The 21,776-nt window shown below is 40.8% G+C and overlaps 1 protein-coding gene across 1 annotated transcript; it reads left to right on the top strand.

Annotated features, from left to right (window-relative positions):
- Positions 1-469: 469 nt before the first annotated feature.
- pafah1b1a (platelet-activating factor acetylhydrolase 1b, regulatory subunit 1a) lies at positions 470-21,627 on the top strand. Its single transcript, XM_086125389.1, has 11 exons — positions 470-638; positions 6,708-6,997; positions 11,303-11,387; positions 13,592-13,666; positions 13,905-14,111; positions 15,872-16,040; positions 16,607-16,709; positions 16,810-17,038; positions 17,686-17,787; positions 17,934-18,090; positions 18,855-21,627. The coding sequence occupies exons 2-11, from the start codon at positions 6,966-6,968 to the stop codon at positions 18,926-18,928; spliced, it is 1,233 nt and encodes a 410-aa protein (XP_085981515.1). The 5' UTR covers positions 470-638; positions 6,708-6,965; the 3' UTR covers positions 18,929-21,627.
- The last annotated feature ends 149 nt before the right edge of the window (positions 21,628-21,776 follow it).

The raw sequence follows: 21,776 nt of genomic DNA, 5'->3' as shown, positions 1-21,776 counted from the left end.
CTGAACTTCCTGATGCTGCGTCATCAGTCGGTGAATGAGGTAAACAGTGTGAAGCTCTTTGAGTACCCAAAGTAACGAGCGCTATATAAGTGACAGCCCATTCACCATTTAGTCATATGCCACCAGATTAATATTTACGTGAAATGGAGGCTGTCCTACATCTAAATAAAATTGTACAAATATGAATGCCATAAAGTTCTATACGTAAATACACCTACGTATAGCACAAAACACGAACAGCTAATAGAAGAACACGACGTACGAATCATGGAGTCGTGAATCAGTTAAAAAAAAACTAAAAATAATAACGTTTGCATTTACATTCGCAATGCGCGCAAATTGATGTTAAGTGTTTTAAATCAACGTATAAAACGGCGCCAAAGATTGTACTTTTTTATTTTCTGATGTCAAGGACGTGCGCGCTCCCGCTTCTTCATGAACGCGAGCTCAGTGCGCGCCCCCGAGACAAGGCGAATGCAGTAGCCTACGAAAAAACAAGCGAGCGGCGCCGGAGACACGAGAGGGGCGCAGTTTACCTCCTGCTAACAAGATCTCGATTTGGAGCGCACATTTCACGCCCTGCTGGATTGTGTTGCCACCGGAGACTGGTGTGGATATTCGCGGACAGAGACAATAGGGTAAGTGCTAGTCTACGAAGCCGGCCGATGGTCGAAGGAATCTGACGTTAGGTGGGGAAAATGACGATGTGGCTGTAATTTTTTTGCACCTCCTTTTATGCCTCAAAATGGCGGCTAGGCCGCTTGGTCTGAAGCAGCAGGTAGCATGTCAGCGTCGCACTTTATTACCGTGTAAATACATGCAACGTTGACTTTATTCTCGAGTATTTGGCCTCAGTGAACATGTTAAATGTCGCAAATTGAACTAGAGTGCATAACGGCACTCCCGCCTGCATTCATATAACGAGCTAACGTTGAAGCTAACTTTCTGACTGCATCACCAGTAAGCTAATGAGGGTAAGGTTCACATTCACCCAATTAGCTAGCATAGTTCACATTTAGGATCTTATTGAGTCATATGTAGTTTAATAAACGCTATATGTGCTAACGACATGACAACATGTCACTGGGCTGGGCTGGAAGGGCGCTGTTGCTTTTAGCGTTGTCATTATAAAAAATGGTTTGGAGCCGTGTCCGTGCCGTTTGACAACTACGTCACTGCCGCTCAAGATAAATTTATTCCAGAAGTGGCCACCGCTAGACATAATTCGAATGTGTTGTAGTCTACACTCTGCTGATTAGCTTCACTGCTAGGTCGGATGTTAGCATGGAGGAAGGGCGTACGGTAATGTTCGCCCTTACACATCGGTTCTGGTTGTGTAAATTGCATCTACATTGATGCAGATTTATATAGTGGATATACAATTGGTATTTGGGTGTCCGTGAACGACATGGTTGTTTGCTGTCTCACCGGTGGGCGTCGGGCTGGCTCAGCTGGAGCTTCCTCGTCATGTGTGGGAGGAAATCAGGGTGGAGCGCATGCTAGTCGATGATGGTCTTTGAATTGCGTCTTCGCTTTACCAAACTCATTTCCCCTTTACGGGTTTGCCCGATCATGATTCCGAGATTGAAAACCAAAAGGATTGCATCTTTTTTTCACCCAGAGCAGCGATTCCATTGCGAAATGACATCAGATTTTTCTCATGATCTTTTACAGTTATGTTGTTGGGGGGAGGGGTAATTTAATGAGAATTTGTCGATCGGGCGTGGTAGCCTGATTTATAATACTATTTTCCCAATTTAAATACACTTAATCTGTGCCAGCCATCAAAGAAATGCTATTTTTTTGTTTTACGTTTTGAGTAAAGTAAAATAGAATTGCATTGTAAAATACAAAAACGATATATCACAAAGAGAATGTGAAGAAAGAAACGAGTTATCTAAAGTGCAATGAAGCTGAAATCTAAAATAAAAAATACAATGGGGAAAAAAAGAGCACTAGGAAGTCACCTTCATCTCTACGCAGGACTGTAAGCTTCTGTCTGTGAGGCTTGAGCAGTGTTTGTTTTTAACATTGTTCATGGTGGCAAATAGCTGCTCACATGCATGTGTGGATCTGAAGATTTCTCCATCTTTGGCCTGCCTGGGGTTGAAAGTCTCACTAAATGTATGCTGCTGTCTTGTTAGGCTGTCGCAGACTGTGACACACATTTTGGGTGACAAAAAATACTTTATATACATTTTATTTGATTATTTCAAGATCACAATTGTACAATTTACAACTACTTAAATAAACTAACACACACAAATAAAATACTTTGTTCAGATATTGTGCACTTTTGGTGTCGCTGGACTTTCCGCGCATGCCGCCTGTCAAATCTGCCTGCTGACAGGTCAAGTGCTTACACACGTCTCTGAAGGAGAATGCTGATCACCGAAATTGCACAAGGTCTAAAGAAAAAAAGGGAATATGTAAGATATACTCGTGCATCTGTGTATACTGTATTTCTTATATTACTATCTCCACTTAGATGTTATATCTGATTTTAAAGTGATTTGGTGTTTCGATTTATTTATTTTGTTTGGGGGCGGCCCGGTAGTCCAGTGGTTAGCACGTCGGCTTCACAGTGCAGAGGTACCGGGTTCGATTCCAGCTCCGGCCTCCCTGTGTGGAGTTTGCATGTTCTCCCCGGGCCTGCGTGGGTTTTCTCCGGGTGCTCCGGTTTCCTCCCACATTCCAAAAACATGCATGTCAGGCTGATTGGACGCTCTAAATTGTCCCTAGGTGTGAATGTGGGCGTGGATGGTTGTTCGCCTCTGTGTGCCCTGCGATTGGCTGGCAACTGATTCAGGGTGTCCCCCGCCTACTGCCCGGAGATGGCTGGGATGGGCTCCAGCACCCCCCGCGACCCTAGTGAGGATCAAGCGGTTCGGAAAATGGATGGATGGATATTTTGTTTGGTAGTCGCATGTCAGTTTGTGTAAACGGTAGCCTCACTTCATGCCACTGTTAAGCCCGTATCCCACTGAGCGGTGAGGGTTTGCGAAGGATTTCTTGTCACAAAGAAATTTTGACCATCTTCAAAATTTGGTGCAAGGAAAAACTGTTTGCGACTGCTAGAACGGTTTGCAAACATCATTGTGTCCTTGAATAAACCCTGACGAAAAAACAACATCCGCTACAATCACAAACTCTTGCAAACCTTTGCCGTTGCCTCCCCGCAAAATAACAGTAATTAGGTACGGTTGTATGTTGTTGGTTTAAATTATTTTTCACTTCACAAAAATAATCATGTGACAAGTTCCTCATTATCCTTGCTTTGCATGCTTACATTTAGTTGATGTAGCTCATGCATTAAGAAGGCCCCACTCTCGAACTGTTCAAGACCATGTTGTAAGCTTGATGACATAAAGCAGTGGTCGCCAACTTTTTGCGTCACGGACCTTCATGTTGCTCTGGTCCACAAAAGCGATGGAGAGGCACTTCCCATGTCAAAATAGCTTCTTCATCTTTGGGAGATGACACCAACTCATGGCCGCCCATCAGCTGCGCGCTTAGTTGCATGTTGGGTTGTTGTTGCTCTTGTTGTTTACTGCTTCTTCTTTTATTTATTAACGTATTCTGCTGACTTCAGCTTGCAAACCAAAATTAGAGGGAAAGCCGCACTCTGATTGGCTGCAGTTACGCACATTTCTGCTGCGTCTGATAGTGCTGGTCATGTAATATCACTTTGCTCCATTAAATAATCACCCAGCTCTGCTTATATTGTCCTTTGAACGGTAGTGAACGGGGTGGGGGAGATGGCTGCTTCCCCCCCCCCCCCCCCCCCCACACACACAAAAGGGGGAGGGGGTCCTGTCTCGGTGCGGCCTGGTACCAATTGGGCCAGTGGTTTGGGACCACTGACGTAACGCCACAAATATGTGCTCTGTAATGCATTGGGTGTGGCTCAGTCCAGTTGTGACTTGGTGGCCGGCAGCTTCTTCTTAAAGTGACAGGATGTTCTCTGTTATTCATCTCAAGAGCGGCACTGACCTGGTGGGATAAATCTGAGAATTAAATGACACCCCCAGAGCACTCTGCACCATTTCTATGACGATTCCCACTGAGGACACAGACAGAATCAATAGCAGGAATGAACAAGCAGATTTATGGATGCACCTTGACTGCAGATTATTCCCTCTCCACTATCACTCGTTTCCCACCTTTGAGCTCAGCCAGTTCAACTGATTTATTTGATTGTATTGTATTGTTTTCAAAATCGTGATCTCAGACCGTGCAATTTCGAGACTTTACACAATCACGATTTTGGGGCCCATCAGTTAGTTTGGGGGGGGGGACAATAACTGATCATCAATTCAATCAGAAGATGGAACAATATATCTCTTTAAAAAATATCTATATACACTACAGTCAATGCCTTTCATTCATAGTCCAGCGCATGAAGAGCGAATATCCACGTATAAACCAGAAAAGAATCGCTCATGGATTATGTCAGCCATGACAAGGAGCTTTTAAGTTTAAAAGTACACTTACTTGGCAACGGCACCGTATATTACATATTTATAATATCGACAATGTGTTAGATACGTTTATCAGCACCATAAAATCCAGCGTTTTGAGATCTCAATCAATTTATCTTTAGCTAAGGGACTCTGTGTTTTGATTTGTTCAGTTGATTTTAATTATAAGAAAAAGCAGGCTTTTTTTTACATGAAAATGAAACATTTTAATGACAAGAAACAGAGTAAATGAACATTTTTAAAGGAAATATTTACCGTTGACATTTAAATAACCCATTCAGAAGTATTTGAATTATGATTTTCACACTCACTGTTACTGTTCAATTTATACCATGATATATGTGCCGTCAGCTGCTGGGATTTTATTGACTCTGTATTTCAGTTTTTTTAAACTGTGTTTAATACTGAATGAAACAAACTATTGTCTCTCTCAAGCGCCATTTTGAATGTTACGAGGATTGACTGCAGCGGCCGAAGAATGACGCTCCTCGCTCAGGATACGTCACAGCAAGTAAATCAATTAAGACAGTTTTGAACTCTAGGCCCAGCCGCGGTGAAAGGTTTGGTCTCCAGACCCACTTTGTGGGTGCGGCTTGCCAGGCTAGGTCATTAGTACAAAATGTAGATAATTTTATGTTTTAAAAAAAAAACAGATTTACATACTCTTATTACACATAATTCCATATTTATACATTCATCACAGCAAGCAGCCGGTCTTGTTATATTCAACCATTTTGAAAACCTAGAAAAAGCCTATTTATTGTGCGCATTAATCATTAACTATTTTTAAAACTTTATTGCATTGAGGTTTGAGTTGACGAAAAATCATGAATTGAATCAAAATCGCAGCTATGTCAGGAAAATCTCAACTCAGTCATTTCCTAAAATTATTCAGACCTCGTGTTGTAGTATTTTTGTGACCGTGAACCATTGCGGATTTGTTGGGAAACATCCAGAAACTCCCGGCATGCTGTAATCAACACTGTATGAGAGGTAAGCTGTTATTTGGACCGGTTTCAGGTGCTGACATCACAGCTCAGTATTTAACCGTCAGCTAGTGTGTCAGTTGCTCCTGTGGAGCAGGTTCTATGCAGTGTTCAAATGTCAGTTAGTACGAGTAGATGAGCAAACGCATTCTATATTTGTAGCTTGATCTGTTCAGTCGAGCTGGCTGCTAAACATTGAAAAAATGTCTGCCGCCTTGGTGTTTCCTGTCACTTGTATTGGAAAGAAAAACGAGTGCGAAATACATGGGAGACTGCTACACTTGGGAAAAGCAGTCCTCTTCTCCACTGCTCCTTTATAACGATCCCTTATCCATTGTCACAAATGTAAAATTTGTGACTGCTGACTAAATTATGCACCTGAGGCACACATTGTAAGGTACAATGGATATGGATGTAAATGAAGTATCTGTACATTTGTGGTTTTTGTTTTTAATTTTTTTTTTTTGTAAGTGATATCTACTGTATGTAATTCAACACAAAAAACATGCATATGTAAACGAGAAAGCAAGTGATTGTGTATCCATTTTTTTCCTGGTTAGTTGGAGAATTAGTCATTGTGGTCTCAGTAGACTAAGAGAGAGCGTTGGCTGTTTAGTTTGGTGTTTTTACAAGGCCGTATGCAATTAGTCATATTTTAACCCCACTGCATTTAATGTACCTGGCAAAAATATCCCCCAATTGACAATGCATTGACCCTCGCCCCAGTAAAAGCTGTGCTGTCAACTCATTGTGATTTCCCCATTCATCACTCCGCTCGGCAGTTCTTGAGGAGGTGTGATAATGACACAATGACGTGTTGGAATTTGACGAGCATGCAGCCGGTATTTATTTATTTTTTTTATTACTGCGATGGGAAATTTGTCACCCAACAAATCTGGGTCAACTCTTGCACAGGAATTTGCAGCAGGAGCAACCTGGAATGTATTGTTATTGTGGATGGCTTGTTTTGAGAGCATCTCAAAATCCATGGAATGAGTGATTGAGTTCACTTTGTTAGGTGGATGGCTTCATGTAATTTTTCTCATAAATGGGCTCTCAACTAATATTTTCTGAGTGCTGCATTGACCTACTGGTAGTTTCCATGCATTTTATCTTGCATTTAAACTATTGTGGGAATTGATGCAGCAGTTCTTTGACCTGTACATTGTTTGCACCCCTACCCACCCTTCATGTTATCTGCCATGCATACCTAATACAGACCTCCCTTTCTCCTTTTCAGATGCAGTGTAGACTCGGGTGTTGACTCGTCTGCAGACTCTCCACTTCTCTCATCCCCAGGGGGCCCGATTCCTGTGGTCCCCACTCTATCTGAGGCGGTGTTGGGACTACGCTAACTGACGCTATAGGAGTACACGGCTCACCCTTGCTCGCGTTGCTCGGATCCGCATAGCTCAACTCCTGACTGAGGAGAGCGTGGCAGCTACATCATCTATTACCAACTGGTCTCTCCTTGCCCCGCCCACACCATCCTGTCACCATGGTGCTTTCACAACGGCAACGAGATGAACTGTAAGTGGTCAATGCACATTTTTTTCACGACACGAGTAGTGCTGAATCTTAAATATTATGTCAAAGTCATGTCTCCTCTTAATGAAGTTCAGTTTGTCATTGTATTGTTTGAGTGAGTAAAGTTTGGATAGGGTTATGTTTAGATTTAACACAGCCTTCAGCGAATTAAAAAAAATTGTAACAATTTAACTGCTTTCAAAACATGCAGCATGTAAAAGTATAACAAATGTCAATATTTGAAACCTTTTCAGAATTATTTAGATGACGAACCGATGGATTTATCTGCCCCAGCTGCATGGCAGTATCAAATAAAGTGGGACGCTGATATTGTATAGTGTTGACTATAGGCCTGTCACGATAATTACCGAATTGATAATGACAAAAAATGGACACGATAGTTTTTTCAAACTCAATAAATGGTCAATTATATACAGAATGTGTTTGTTTACATACGTCGTCATTGGGGAGAGAGAGAGAGTAAACCTTATATGTAACAACACCCCCCCCCCTCCAAAAAAAAAAGACTGTGGTCTGGTGGCTGGTCTGTATTGTGGAATGCATCCACTTGTGCAATACATGACAAGGCGCCTAACATTCCCAACAATGATTCTATGTTTTTAGATTAGTGCTGTGGGTGTGGCCTGTTGGTATGGGGAGCTCTTCTGGAATGCTAAGCTTTCATTAGCTCTGGACTATTCAAAAGAAGCTTCCAAGACCCCAGCCAAAACCCCCTCTTTTCTCAGTCTGATGTAGGGCTGTCACAAACAAGTAATTTAAAATGGCATTATTCTGTCAGTTGCTCCATCGATTAATTGTGTAATTGATAAACCTATGAAGAGTTTCAGAACAAAAAAATGACCTAAATTGACCGCGTTTATCATGTATACATATTTATGTATTGCATATGTGTTTTTGTACATTTCTCTATTCATTTGAGACAATTTGGACACTTTTTAAAAATTTAATGTACCATATTTTCCACAACAAAAGACGCAACGGTCTATTCCTGCACATAGACCACACAAAACAGTTTCTTTGAGATGGTAGTTCTTGTGCGGAATGTGAGATAACGCTTTGTCATAAAGCAACCACCAAGCAAGAGCTCCTCGTAATCAATGTTGAATTCGAAACAGAAGATATCTTATTACGTAATGTTCCCTGATTGGTTTGTTGCTGCCAGCGAACGTTGTGTGCGAATGATGTCCCTGTGTCCCAACCGTCATTCAAGCGGAGCACTTCCTGAAGTCGCTCAGCATGACAGATTTTGGAATTCAATGCACTCATAAAGTGCACCGCATTATTAGGCGCACGGATGACTTTTAAGAAAATGTAAGGCTTACGGTGCGGAAAATACGATAATGCTGAAGTATCGGGGTTCTCTGTTGTATTTTATGCTTCATAATGCGCCACACATTTTTATTGGAAGACAGGTCTGGACTGCAGGCAGGGCAGTCTTTTACTACAAAGCCACAATGTTGTAATACATGCAGAATGTAGTTGCTTTGCATAGTACAATTTTAAGCCCCTTGTAACCTTAAATTCCACCCAAGAATTGATATGTATATTTTTTTTCCAATGGTATTTCAGGTCCCTTTGCTTGAAGATATTTATATTTATATTTTAAATTGTATTTTTCGAATAATAAGGTACTATTTGGGGAGGAACAGTCAGCTGTGTGATTCTGTAAACTATTGACAACAACAACAAATTTTTTATTTCTGTTTTTTTTTTTTAAATCCATAACCAATGAAAAGCACATTTGTGCATCTTTACAGTGTCAGGGGACTCACTGCCCCAAGCGCATTGTAAAAATAGCTGAAGAACACAACCATGTTAGTTCCAGAAAAGACCTGGCGGGCACCCGTGTGATGCTGGGCGCCTTACTTATTATTTATTTATTATCATTTCTCCTCGCTGAACAAAGAATACGCCCACGGGGCCCTCTCCCAGACTGGTTATAAGGTGCTTTGTGTACATCATCCTCTGGATGTGATTGCACACAGAATAAACGATCTTGCTAGGTAGAAGAGAATTACAGAAGCAGAAAGTATACAGGGGTCCTTGAATCAAGGTGGCCCCCTGAAAGGAACGTGTACTTAAGTCTATCACTAACCTGTGCTAATATTGTAGGGAGGTCGGAACGGAACAATTGATTCCTATGCTGCGTGACAATGTATTGACACATGAAAACCTGCCTCTTGACTGCAATTTGCTGTCAAAAAAGACTGGCTGAGGAGACAACAAGGATATTGTACCAACGCAAGAATTGACTGCAATTCCGTGACATTGAAGCATATTTACAAATAATGTAATGTAACAAAGGATGTTCTAAATTGGCCTTGTTGTTAATGAGATGAGCGCTGGCAGATAATGTGACAACCAGTGTAGCCTTGTGAAAGTGATACCGATACTGTCATGTCATGCCACTAGAGACCAACACGACTTCATGTCAGCTGACGTGCTTTCAATTTCTTCTCTCTGCTTTTATGTAAAACTATTTTCAAGATAGTGAGCCTTTTTTTTTTGCTCGCTTTGGAGTCATTTGCTATGTGGTTTGAGAAAAAAAATTGCAGTTATATTATTCAAAATCAATTGAAGTTGACATGGGCAGCTTTTTGGACACAGCCGCTCGTGTCGCACACCCACCACACCAAATAATCCTCTGTTTTAGCTAATCCCACCTCGGCATGCTATTTCTCAGATGTGTACGCTCTCCCTGAGTGTTTTAAGTGGGCAGCCTGTCAGGAGGGTAGACAACCTGCTAACCTTGAACTCTAATTAGTGCCCCCCTCTTGTTGTCATGGGTATTCAGGTAGGCAGAAGGTGAGGTGCACGGAGTACAGACTGGTCTGACAGATTGCAACTTCCTCCCCCTTCATATGGGCACCTTCAAACATTTTCTCTTGTTCTGCTTTTCCTGGATTTTGGTGGTGTTTGCAGTGAATAAAACAACCCAAGACCCAATGTGAGAGAGTGCCGGAGGGGTGCAGTTTCTTTGTTTGGTTTCTTTGATTTATTTTGTTTATTTTTTCTCATACTAACAGCAGTTGATTTAAACAAAAAATATACCTGTATGTTATTAATCTAATTGTCTAATTGTCTTTAATCATGAGTAACCCCTAATAATGAATACATACCATTAGTGACACGCACGGGCTTGCAAGTAGTACCTTGCTCAAGGGCAATTCATATCTGAGGGCGAGTGGTTTTACCGAGTCGAGTCGCTCACTCTACCTAGATCTCAATTTTATTCTGTGGAATCGAGCCAAGCTCGGTCACAGGCAACATTCTTTTTAAAAACAGTCCTAAATTAACTCACAGAAACGGAAATAACAATCCAGTTCCAGGTTCATGTGATATTTTCTCAAATAGTGGCTTTCACTCAAAGTGCTTTTTAATCTCAAATACACTATGATCACTGCTCAGAAAATAGCCTACTGGTCGCATCATAAGTCACAGTAAAAATCTCCCACAATACACAAGGTACCTGTAACGCTGAATTTAATATTGGAGTTAATGCAGCATTTGGTTGAAAAAAAAAAATCACTTCCCAACTCCACAGAATTTTGTACCCGGACAGGAAATTAAGTAAAAGCCAACATTCAAACTCTCACGTTTGGACATAATTAAATCTCTGAAGGAATTGAATGCCTGTCTGTTTTAGCTTGTGTTTTGCTTGTTTACCTTAAGTTTATTTAGATGAGATTCCCTCATGGCAGGCTCATAGCTGTTGTTGAAGACTTTTCTGGACGGCCTGCAATAATGCCTGTCTGCGATCCGCCCTTGTTTTTTATTGACACATCTCACCACGCTTCTTTCAGCTTTCTCATTAAATGACTTATTTTGTGATGGACTTGATAAAATTGTCATGCCCAAACAGATTGTTCACCTCAAGTGTATTTTTTTAGTTTTTGTATTGGATGGTGGTGGGCATGCACACCGGGATCTCCCGTCCCTCCGTGCACCATTACAGTGATCCATTCTGTGTTGTGTTATTTGCCCACAGCCACAGGACAGGAGCTCATTATAGACTGCAGGCAGATGTGATATCCAGTGTGCTGGATAGATAGTAGGGGCTTGTCACAAATCATACACGTATTTATAGACTTGTAGTACATGTTTAGCTGATTTATACATAATAAATGTTATTCTAATATATAATGTAGGTGTGACAATGCATTTAGGTGTATACATATACGTGCTGTACCAACAACATGCATGTACTTTGCTCCACATAAGGTAACTAAGCCCTCATCTTGGTTATGGTAATCAGGGCGTTAGTTAAGGATCCTCTTTCTGTTCCAGAAATCGAGCCATAGCTGATTATCTGCGTTCCAATGGATATGAAGGAGCATATTCCACATTCAAGAAGGAGGCAGAATTAGACATGGTAAGTAGACTACACCAATCTTATCGTCAGGATTAGAGTGATGTTGTTTTACATTTTATGCGAAATAAGCCATTACAGGTGCAGTATTTCCCACATCCGCATTTACTTGTTTGCGGGTACCACAAATTAATTTGGGCCGGTACTAAAAGATTGTGCTGCTACCTGTCAATATGTAACTGTTGCACCAACTGGCATTGCTGCACAGAAAAGAGCTGCTGCTTGTGTGGTTCTTGTGTGAGGCTGCTAATCGGTACCAGAACCGATTTCCTCTGTGGTACGATACTGCAAATACACTGCCCTAAATGACGAAGTCTCAACTGTATCAATATTTTTCCATTTAAAGTTTGAAGACCTTAGTAAGTAGATCCTAATGGTATCAGCTCAAACAGTATCGGTCCCCCTCGATACTAACAAGCATAATGGCCGTCTTGTCACTGTCACAGCACACTTTGCTCTTTCTGTTGTCTTTGTGTGTGTTTTAGCCTACAAACACAACTCCATGTTGGACAAAGCCTATTTATAGTTCTCAACTCAGAATCTGCAGAGTTTTGGATGAAGCTGTGAATAGACTATTACGGGAAAGGAACCGACCATGACCACAGCGAGTATATGCCACAAGTTTTAAGGTCTTCCCACAAAGCTAGTCTTTCGTAAGCTTGTCAAACCATATCTTGGGAAAGTAATTAAAAACGGTCGAAAAATCTTATTTGTTCAATGACAAAGCTAAAAATAGATAAAAAATAGCTTTTCGATCATTGGCATTGATCGATCAGCAAATAATGAGATTACATTTGATCACAGATTTTGCATCAAATCTCGTCCGATTTGATCCAGCCGATGAGATCAGTGTAAAGTCTAGCTCTTATATCACCATCAGTAGCTTCCATCTTGAATTCTCTAAGGTATCTGCAAATTAAAAATCGGCATTTAAGGTGACAGTACATCCAACTTTAATGAATCTTTGCAGTTTGTGGCAGGATTCATGAGATGTTTCTAAATGATGGTGAAACTGAAGTTGAAGGCTTTGCGGTGGGTGCTACGGGATTTAAAAAAAAAGCTAATTTTTTAATATCTTAAATAGCTTCATGCATCTTCTGCAAAACATTGTACACCGATGTTCTACGGCAATATTTCACAATGTAGATCTTCAAATTGTGCCCAGGCTATATAGTGTGTTTTCATTGATACTGTGAATGAGTTTATTTCATTTCATCCAGTTCCTCCTTAATTAGAGATATCGGAAAAGCACTGAATATATCCTTATTTTTGGAGAACAAATAGATTAAGACTTGGATTCGAACTGGGATGGTAAAGCGTGATTGGGAGATCCCTATCTTAGACATTTGGATCCATAATGCCCATTGGTAAGAGGTTGGCCCCCTGCAGTGTAGTCTGGCACTTTTTGTGCATCATGTGTATGTTGCTTAGCATCCAGGCAGATGGCCCATTACATGATTGCAAGCTTGTTTGGGGAACACACACACACAAATAAACGAAATGAGTTTTCTTTGGAAGTTTTGCATTCTCCTCCATCGCACAGTGCCTTGAGGCTGCTGGTAACTATGAAATCATTAAAAAGCCTCATTAACAGCCCTGTGAGGGTGATGATTGCCACGATCGTCCAATTTCACAGCTAGCTCGTCAGCCTTGCCTTTGAACAAAAGCAGAAATCCTGAAATTGTGGAGTGATGCAACCACTCAATATTGATGCCTTCAGTGATGAGTGAGAGGGTAAATGAGACTCAAACTACCTTTTGATTTATACAGTTATTGACATGTTTTTGTCATTCAATGAAAAATGATTCAACAGACTTGTCATGTTGTCATCCAAAATGAGTTAAAGCAAAGTATGCAACTGTTATTTGTTAATGTAAATTATTATTATTATTTTTTTGTAATCTGCTTTGAGAGGAGTTGCCAAGACATCTTGCAGATGTGCATAAGGTTAACTTCCTCAGTTCTACTATGCAGAATGCATGAACTTTGTGTGCAGAAGAGCAATTATAAGAATGATCAGGACGTGTGATTGCATGTGCGCGTGTACATTTTTTCTTTCGTCAAGTCAAGTACAATTTTATTGTCAAATGCGCTGTATGTGCAACATACATTCATGTAAGCCATGTCCTTCGCTTGCCACTCCAGCTGGTCCATTCTCACTGGCCTTTTTTGATTCTGATGATTTTTCAACTGTCATCTCCTTACAGAATGAAGAATTGGACAAGAAGTATGCCGGCCTTTTGGAAAAAAAATGGACTTCGGTCATCAGATTACAAAAGAAGGTTTGTTTATTTGCTACTTTCAAAGGAGGTTTGTGTCGATTGCAGTCTTGTGAATAGTTTGTGACGTCACTCCTGAATCCACTTTACTTTTATTGTTAATTCATAGTAATCGCTTAACAACACTAAATTAAGACAAAATGACCCTCCTAAAGCTTTTTAAGAATATTGAAACTTGTCTTCAAATTGTTTGAATACACCTCCATCTGCTAACGTTCTTGCTTGGTCTGTGTTGTTGTAGGTTATGGAACTTGAATCTAAACTGAATGAAGCAAAGGAGGAAATCACCCTGGGTGGACCAGTTAGTCAAAAGCGAGACCCCAAAGAGTGGGTCCCACGCCCTCCAGAACGGTATGCGCTGAGTGGTCACCGCAGTCCTGTGACCAGAGTCATCTTCCACCCAGTCTTCAGTGTGATGGTGTCTGCTTCAGAGGATGCGACAATAAAGGTTCGTGCGACTGAAAGGCACTAGACATTTTTTTTTCTGTGTATCGTTTTCGAATACTGTATTCCAAATGTTTTGCGGTCTGGAGTAGCATTCCACATCTTGCCACTCATTGCATCGATGCATTACTGCAACGATCTTAAAGAGGTGGGAAAATATTTCTCTTGAAAATGGCATTCAAATCTGTTTTCTTGTTTTAAAAAATTTAAAAATTTAGTTCTTCATTATTTATGGTTTGTTTGAAACTGTAAAGATCATAGTTTGCTAATGTTTACAGTAGCCAAAATAGAGGTTTATCCTCATAAATATACATACTGAGCCAGACTTTCTAAGATGTCATTGTTGAAAGAAGACATGACTACGCAAAACCAATTTTGGGCAGGGAAGCCTATAGTTCTGCTGATGTTGCTTGCAGGAACAAATGTAATGGGAATTTGACATATAGCAGTGCTAAATGGAAGTAACTTGCAGGCTATTGTGTCGGAAATCGTATTGAATGTTGTTACTTTCACTTTCTCTTGCTAAGGAGTGACTTTTACTCACCAGACAATTGCAACCTCTATTATGTTTGTTCTTTAGATTTTATTAATATGGAGCACATGGTTGTCTTCTCCTTGGCTACACCTACACAGCAGTAGTTCAGATCCCTGTTTTGGCATCATCTTCCCTTTTCCAAAACCACAGTTTGCCCACAATGCAATTGCTCCTCTTGGCATTGTACCACATTTCCATTCCTCCTAAGAAGCATCTGTACCACCGAGCCCACCCGCCATCAGACGAGCAAGGCTCTGGGCCCAAATCTTAAATTCTGCTACGCTCTCTTTCCCCTGGCCTGCACTTATTCAGTGTCCTACTTATTCTACCTCTGAAGAGCCCTGTTGAATTTTTAACTGAGTAGAACTTGCATGCTTCAGATTGTTTTGACAAGTACCACAAGCTAAAATAGCTCTGAAAACTAAACTGAATATACAAAGTACATTATGTGCACCATCTTTTTTCATTCATTTTTGTTTTTACTATGCAATGTGCCACCACCCACCTAATAATCAGTCGCAAAAAAAAAAGAGGCAGTGATAATGCTCAGTCTGTCTGGTAGCTTTAAGATACAGGTTGCTGTAAAGCCTTATTTGCCCGGGATGCTGATGAAATCCACGATGTGCTGATCAAGTGAATCTGTGCATTTTGTACCTCACCATCGCCATCTGGCACATTTAGCCCCTCTAAGAATGGAAGGGAGTAAGAAGGAACCGGTGGAGTTTGTAGTATTGACGGTGGGGTCTCCCATTACCGTCTGGACAAACTCCCCCCACCGAAAGCAATGAGGCGAGGAGAATATATCTCTCTGTGACTGCCTGCTTGAAAGCCAAACATGAGCAGCTTTCTTTGGCTTGAATCCACCCCTCTTCCTCTGATGATCACTTATACTGTCGGTGCTCCATATTAGCCAACAATAGTTTGACCCCTCACGAGTACTTAAATTACTTCTTGACCATAGAGACCTTTAGAAATCTCCAGTCAAACTTATTGTTGGAACTTTTTAATGTGATCTTTTAAGGCTGTACTTTTTTTTGTCTATTGTATTTAGCAATGTAAATGTGTGAAAAGTTTCCCAGTAAAAGTAAATTCCCAGAGGGGGTGCAGATGATTAGACATTTCTTATTTGGAAATGGTCTCAGTTTGAAATTAATAGAAGTGGATTCTCCAGAAATTGCATAGTTTGTAAAATGGACTTGTGTGGTCTAAGTTGCTCATGTGCTCTTAAGGTGTGGGACTATGAGACCGGAGACTTTGAACGCACACTGAAGGGCCACACAGATTCCGTGCAGGACATCTCTTTTGACCAGACTGGGAAACTGCTTGCATCCTGCTCTGCAGACATGACTATCAAGCTGTGGGATTTCCAAGGTTTTGAGTGCATCAGGACTATGCATGGTAGGTTTTCTAACAAGCCACCTTATGTTAGATAAACAAAAACATGAGGGGTTACATGGGGGAATTGTGTAAAAAACACCACATTATTCGATATAATTTTGTAACATTGGACATTAAATATAATATTGGAATGAAAATACACCTTTTTCGCAACCCCTAGGTATCGGTAAACGTCTACATGTGAATACATGTTGTGCTTTTGTTGAACTTGTGTATTAATGCATGTTGATTTTGGATAAATTTTGGGGGAGCAAAAAAATGTGTTCTCGAAAAATCACTTAAGTATTTTAATGAGAGCTACTGTGTTGTTATAACTAATGTGCATGATCAGTCACGCTGTTGGAAAGGGGATGATTGATGCATGTACCAGTTTTCAGGTCTCTGATCCAGGGATTTCCAGTTTTCTGATTTATCACGTGCACCTTCAAAACTCAAATTAGATCCACATATTAATGTATGATATTGGAGTAACTAAATCAAATAATGCTTTATCTTTTTTTTTTGTGCCTGTGAGCAGCACTTTCTCTGAATCCCGATCCAGTTATGCATCCAACTCTGTTTTTTAGGACATGACCACAATGTATCATCTGTAGCCATTATGCCCAACGGAGATCACATCATTTCTGCCTCAAGGGACAAAACCATGAAGATGTGGGAGGTGGCAACTGGGTAATGTCTTTCAATTCTGAATTCTTTGAAAAGGTCAAAATTCATTCTCTTTGGTCAAATTCACTGGTTGTTAATTCATCTCTATATTTTTGCCCACCAGTTACTGTGTGAAGACCTTCACTGGCCACAGGGAGTGGGTCCGCATGGTGCGACCCAACCAGGATGGCACTTTGGTTGCCAGCTGCTCCAATGATCAAACGGTGCGCGTGTGGGTTGTGGCAAACAAAGAGTGCAAAGCTGAACTGCGGGAGCATGAGCATGTGGTGGAGTGCATCTCGTGGGCGCCAGAGAGCGCTTATCCCACCATACTCGATGCCACTGGTTCTGAGGTGAGGACCTGCTTGGATCTTAAATATCAGTAGGGATTATTGGATGGAAAAAAGATGAGCTAGCTGCACAAGTGGGAAGTTATTTACACAACCTTTTGCTTGACACAATCGTATCCTTGTTTCTTGATTTAAAGGCTGGTTTATCAGGTAAGATGACGTTAAGTATTATTTTCTGGGTTTAAGTCATTGTAGTCTTTGCTAACACAAGCCTGTGTTAGATGTTGTTCAACTCGCGGGCTCTCGACTGGTATTCCCCCTGAAATCGACATTTTCCATGGTCATGGTTAAATGGTCAATAAATCATTCACTTGAACAGATTTCAAAACAAGATCATTTGTTTATAGTAAAAAAAAAGAAAATAAATATGTATAATCCTTTAATTATTCAACATAATTACAAGTGCAACTTTCACGTCAGAGTATATCATTAGGGAACTCGGGGTGAGCATATTGGCAAAAAAGATTGGCAAATTTTGTGTGTGTGTGTGTGTGTGTTAGAAGATTAAGATCCAGATGGATTTCGCATACCTTTGTTTTGTGCATCTATTTGACTAAACCTATACAAGCATACCAAATAATGAGTTACTTACCCTGCAGTAATTTTGCCACATAGATTGATTTGTTTGTTTGTGTGTTTTGTCCAACCAGAGCAAGAAGAGTGGTAAGCCAGGCCCTTTCCTCCTGTCTGGCTCCAGAGACAAAACTATCAAGCTGTGGGATGTTAGCATAGGCATGTGCCTTATGACACTGGTGAGGTCTATTTCAAGCGCATAAATGTTTTCTATTTTTCTTTTCTTTCTTCCCTTCTTTCTCTATTTCGTTCTCTTATTTCTTTCTCTCTTTTTAGTCAAAGACAAGTTGCTTCATTTGTGAATGCTGTCTTTTCTGTATCACAGGTAGGCCATGACAACTGGGTGCGTGGCCTCCTTTTCCACCCAGGAGGAAAGTTTATTGTGACCTGTGCAGATGACAAGACCTTAAGGATCTGGGACTACAAGAACAAGCGCTGCATGAAAACCCTGAGTGCCCACGAACACTTTGTTACCTCTTTGGGTAAGCAGACCTGCCCTCCTCTACCCGGATATTATGTCTTCAGCTGCTGTCCTTGCCAGTAGTTTATACCAATGTTCCCCAACCACCGTGGGGCCATGGCCCATTTTTGACCGCACCACACAGATGAAAGAATAAAAATAAATAAATTCAGTACTTCTGGTTCATTATTCGAGGCTGAAAATATATATATTTTTGAAAAGTGACTGGATTCTCTCTGATTGAAGCATGTCAAGATGCTATGGTAATTGTCTCTGTCATGTAACGCACTGTTGGTCACCAGACTGACTGGCGGTGTGTAAACCTTTTTGGACAGAGGACCAGTACTCCTCCTCTTGTCCACTTGAAGCAAAGTGAAGTCACTCCCTCCTGCATACAAACACGGTGAACACGTACGAGACATCCGGCGCATCGTGATATTTCACATTCGGTCTGAAGTAGTATATTGGCGGATTGCAGGAACCAAGTGGAAATGGACACATGAACAGAAATCGCGCACATGAGCAGGAACACATTCCATCATTACACAGAATAATAATTCTCATGCTGTCATGCTCCTTAGGCAAGCATTTAGACCACAGCATTTAGAAGGCCTCCCTTTCAAATGAACGTCTAGTGCTAGACAACTATTTGAGGAACTAAAAGACCTTGCATTTTCCATGTGTTGCACATTAATTGATCATAAAGTTTGCATTTATTACATATTATTGTCTATGTAAAGGTCATGTAATGCACTTTTGTTGTGTTGTGATCTTTGTTCATTTCAGATTTCCACAAGGCTGCTCCTTATGTGGTCACTGGGAGTGTAGATCAGACAGTAAAAGTGTGGGAGTGCCGCTGAGTAGGACCTCCAAAGATTGGACCAGCACCCCGACTACCCAGATGGTCTTCTGGATCCTCTCCCACCCACCCTGTCATTACAGCCCCACCCCCAAACCCCCTCTCACCTAAGCTAAACTTCACCCGCACATCTTCATCTCCTTCGGCTGCACCTGCCACTATGGTTACTTACCCATTGCGCGCTCTCTGGTCTAATAATCTGCCCCCTCTGTGTAAATTATTCCTGGATGTAGATCAAATATTAAATGTTACACACAAAAAAAGTATTCTTGCATGGTAATCAAAACTTGTATACTGTAAATTTGCATAACGTCTAGAAGAACCATAGGTTTAACACAGGGCTGGCCGTCTGTCACGCAGCCTTACTGACCAACCGAAGGCAGATGTTTTTGATGTAGGGCACAAAAAAATAATTTAAGAAATGACAGTGTCTTTATGTGTAAGATTATTTTCGTCCATTATTTTTTTAGAACTTTTTTTCCCCCTCCCGCTCTTTCTCTCTCCCTTGCTGTCCTAGTCTGATGGTGCCTAGCTTGTTAAAACCGTTGAGCAATCAGGCAGAAAAAGCATATATGATGAGACTGTCTGTCGGCCTTTGTTACTGAAATAATCTGTAGCTTTATACCATCATTTCTTAAGTGTGCATACAATTTCTGTTCATGTGGAGCTTGCTCATATTTTGATGGTTGTATATACCATTTTTCCAACAGTTGTCTTTGGACCTTGGGGGAAGGTGAGTAGGGGGTGGATAAACTGCAGCTTTGACTCTTGTCATGGTGGCATATGAACAAATATTAGACTTTAGGTGAACCATCCTATTAAGAATAGCACCGCTGAGCTATTTGCTGAAGTTTGGTGGAGGCTGTCGGTGTGCGTGCCTGAGTGGAGATCAGGGATCACACAATTTCTAATTTTGAGCACTTGATAAAAGATGCTGGGGGTGTCTCTTTTGTAAGATCGCTTCCTCTTACCTCCCTTTACCCCTCAGCTCCCAGCAATTTTGCCCTGCTATGGTGTTTGTGTAATGTAGGAAGGATGTATAGACTAAAGATACAGAGTTGTCGCTTGGGGCCTGTAATGGCTACAAACATGAACTTTCTCTTCCAAAAAGAGGAAAGGAAAAAGCATGAAGAGTCAACATGCTCCCAGGTTTGATACTTGGAATTTGCAACGATATCTTAATTTCTGATGGGTGAAAAAGATGTTCAGCTCAATAAAAATAAATTAAATTGGTTTTCTGTGAAAATATGAAGTGTAAATTTAGCTAGTTAAGCCATTTGGCAGTTTTGTAATGTGTCAAAGGATGACCTGAATGAAAGTGGGGGGTAGTTTTAGTCTATTGAGAAAATGTTAGCTGCGGACATCCTAAGTGATCTGCTTCATATCTTCTCTGTAATATAAGCATCTCTACCGACAAACTCCCCGGACCATTTGACATGTTTCTGAGTGGGATTCTTCTCATGTTTAACTGGGAAGAACAGCGGATAGAATGGGATAGAAAAAAATATATACATAACCAACCATTACTTTCCCCTCGTATGAAATGAAATGAATGATCAAAGGCTATGGTTCATTTATCTTGCACACCCCCGTTTCCACCAAATCTTTGGACCTGTCATAATGATCCAAAACAAATTTACTGATGTTGATAATTGCAAAAACATATTTTCCAATTGAAGTTCTTGGCTTATAAAGAATTTGATTGCTTCAATAAATTCATAAGCTTCTTTGCTGCAGTTTTCTTTTCACCTGTGTACTGAATGTGGTGCTTTGCTGCTGAAGCTCCTGCTCGCGATGTAAAACATGATCTGTTGATATATAGTGCTGCTGCATGGTTACCTACATCTGAGGCTGAGTTGTCTAAACACATTTAAAGGTACACAGTGGCTTAACTGAGACGGTAGCATGACTGGTGCTGAGAAGAGGATGGCCTAGTATGTTTAGACTACTCAATCCCTCTCTTGATGAATGGACTGATTTTTTTTTTGTGTGTGGCTCTTCCACCAACATCTCACCCCTCTCACCCCTACACATTCAAAGACAGTGAGTCAGACCAGGATGATCCAAAGGAGAAATCTCAATTTCGAAGGGAGTGTTACACCTATCCCTTAGGTATGTTCTGCCTGACTTGTAGTGGGAAAATAGTTGAATTTGGCATGAGAATGACAAAGTATTGTGTTCAAAGCTGATACCAAAAAAAAGTCAATATAATCTGGTTTAACCAAGAAACCAGCCTCATTTGGTCCAGCATTGTGACCAATTTTAGAAAAATATGCTCGCACCCTCAGGGCCACACGAAGACATGTCAGGCCTTATTATACTATTCCTCCATTTGATTTTAAATGAAAGATTTTGAATAGAAAATTGATACGACATTTAGGAGCTCTTTTTCTAAGAATTTATGGATCAGAGCTGCTGTGTTAAATGCAAAGTTTCTCCTTTCCCAAGCAATCCTTTTGCTCTCTGGTCTGGCTTCTGAGTGGCCTGACTGAGTTTTTGCTGTCTGTGTGTCATTTCTGCCTCAAGTCAACCAGTCCTCTCTAACATGCGTGTGAACCTCATTGAGGGCTTCAGACTGCACAACAAGCTCTTACTTGAGAGTTCATGATGTTTTCACTATTATGGTCTCACTCATCACGCTACTGTTAATATACCTGGATGTCATTATTGTTTGCAATATAATAAAAACAAATTGCATTATTTGTGTAATTGTGTGGGTTTTTTTGGTGGGTATGCGATTCACTAGAGATGTTCTGGAAACACGTCATAACTCGGAGGAAGAGTCGCATTTGATTTTATTCCGTAAAACGTTGAATTTTAAGTGGCACACCGTGTAAAGTGGGTACTAT

The sequence above is a fragment of the Hippocampus guttulatus genome, chromosome 12, assembly GCF_054856545.1.
Source record: "Hippocampus guttulatus isolate MCC_2025c chromosome 12, RoL_Hgut_1.0, whole genome shotgun sequence".
NCBI classification, from domain to species: Eukaryota; Metazoa; Chordata; class Actinopteri; order Syngnathiformes; family Syngnathidae; genus Hippocampus; species Hippocampus guttulatus.
The sequence above is the reverse complement of the archived record's forward strand: the minus strand, read 5'-3'. Positions and strand labels throughout refer to the sequence as shown.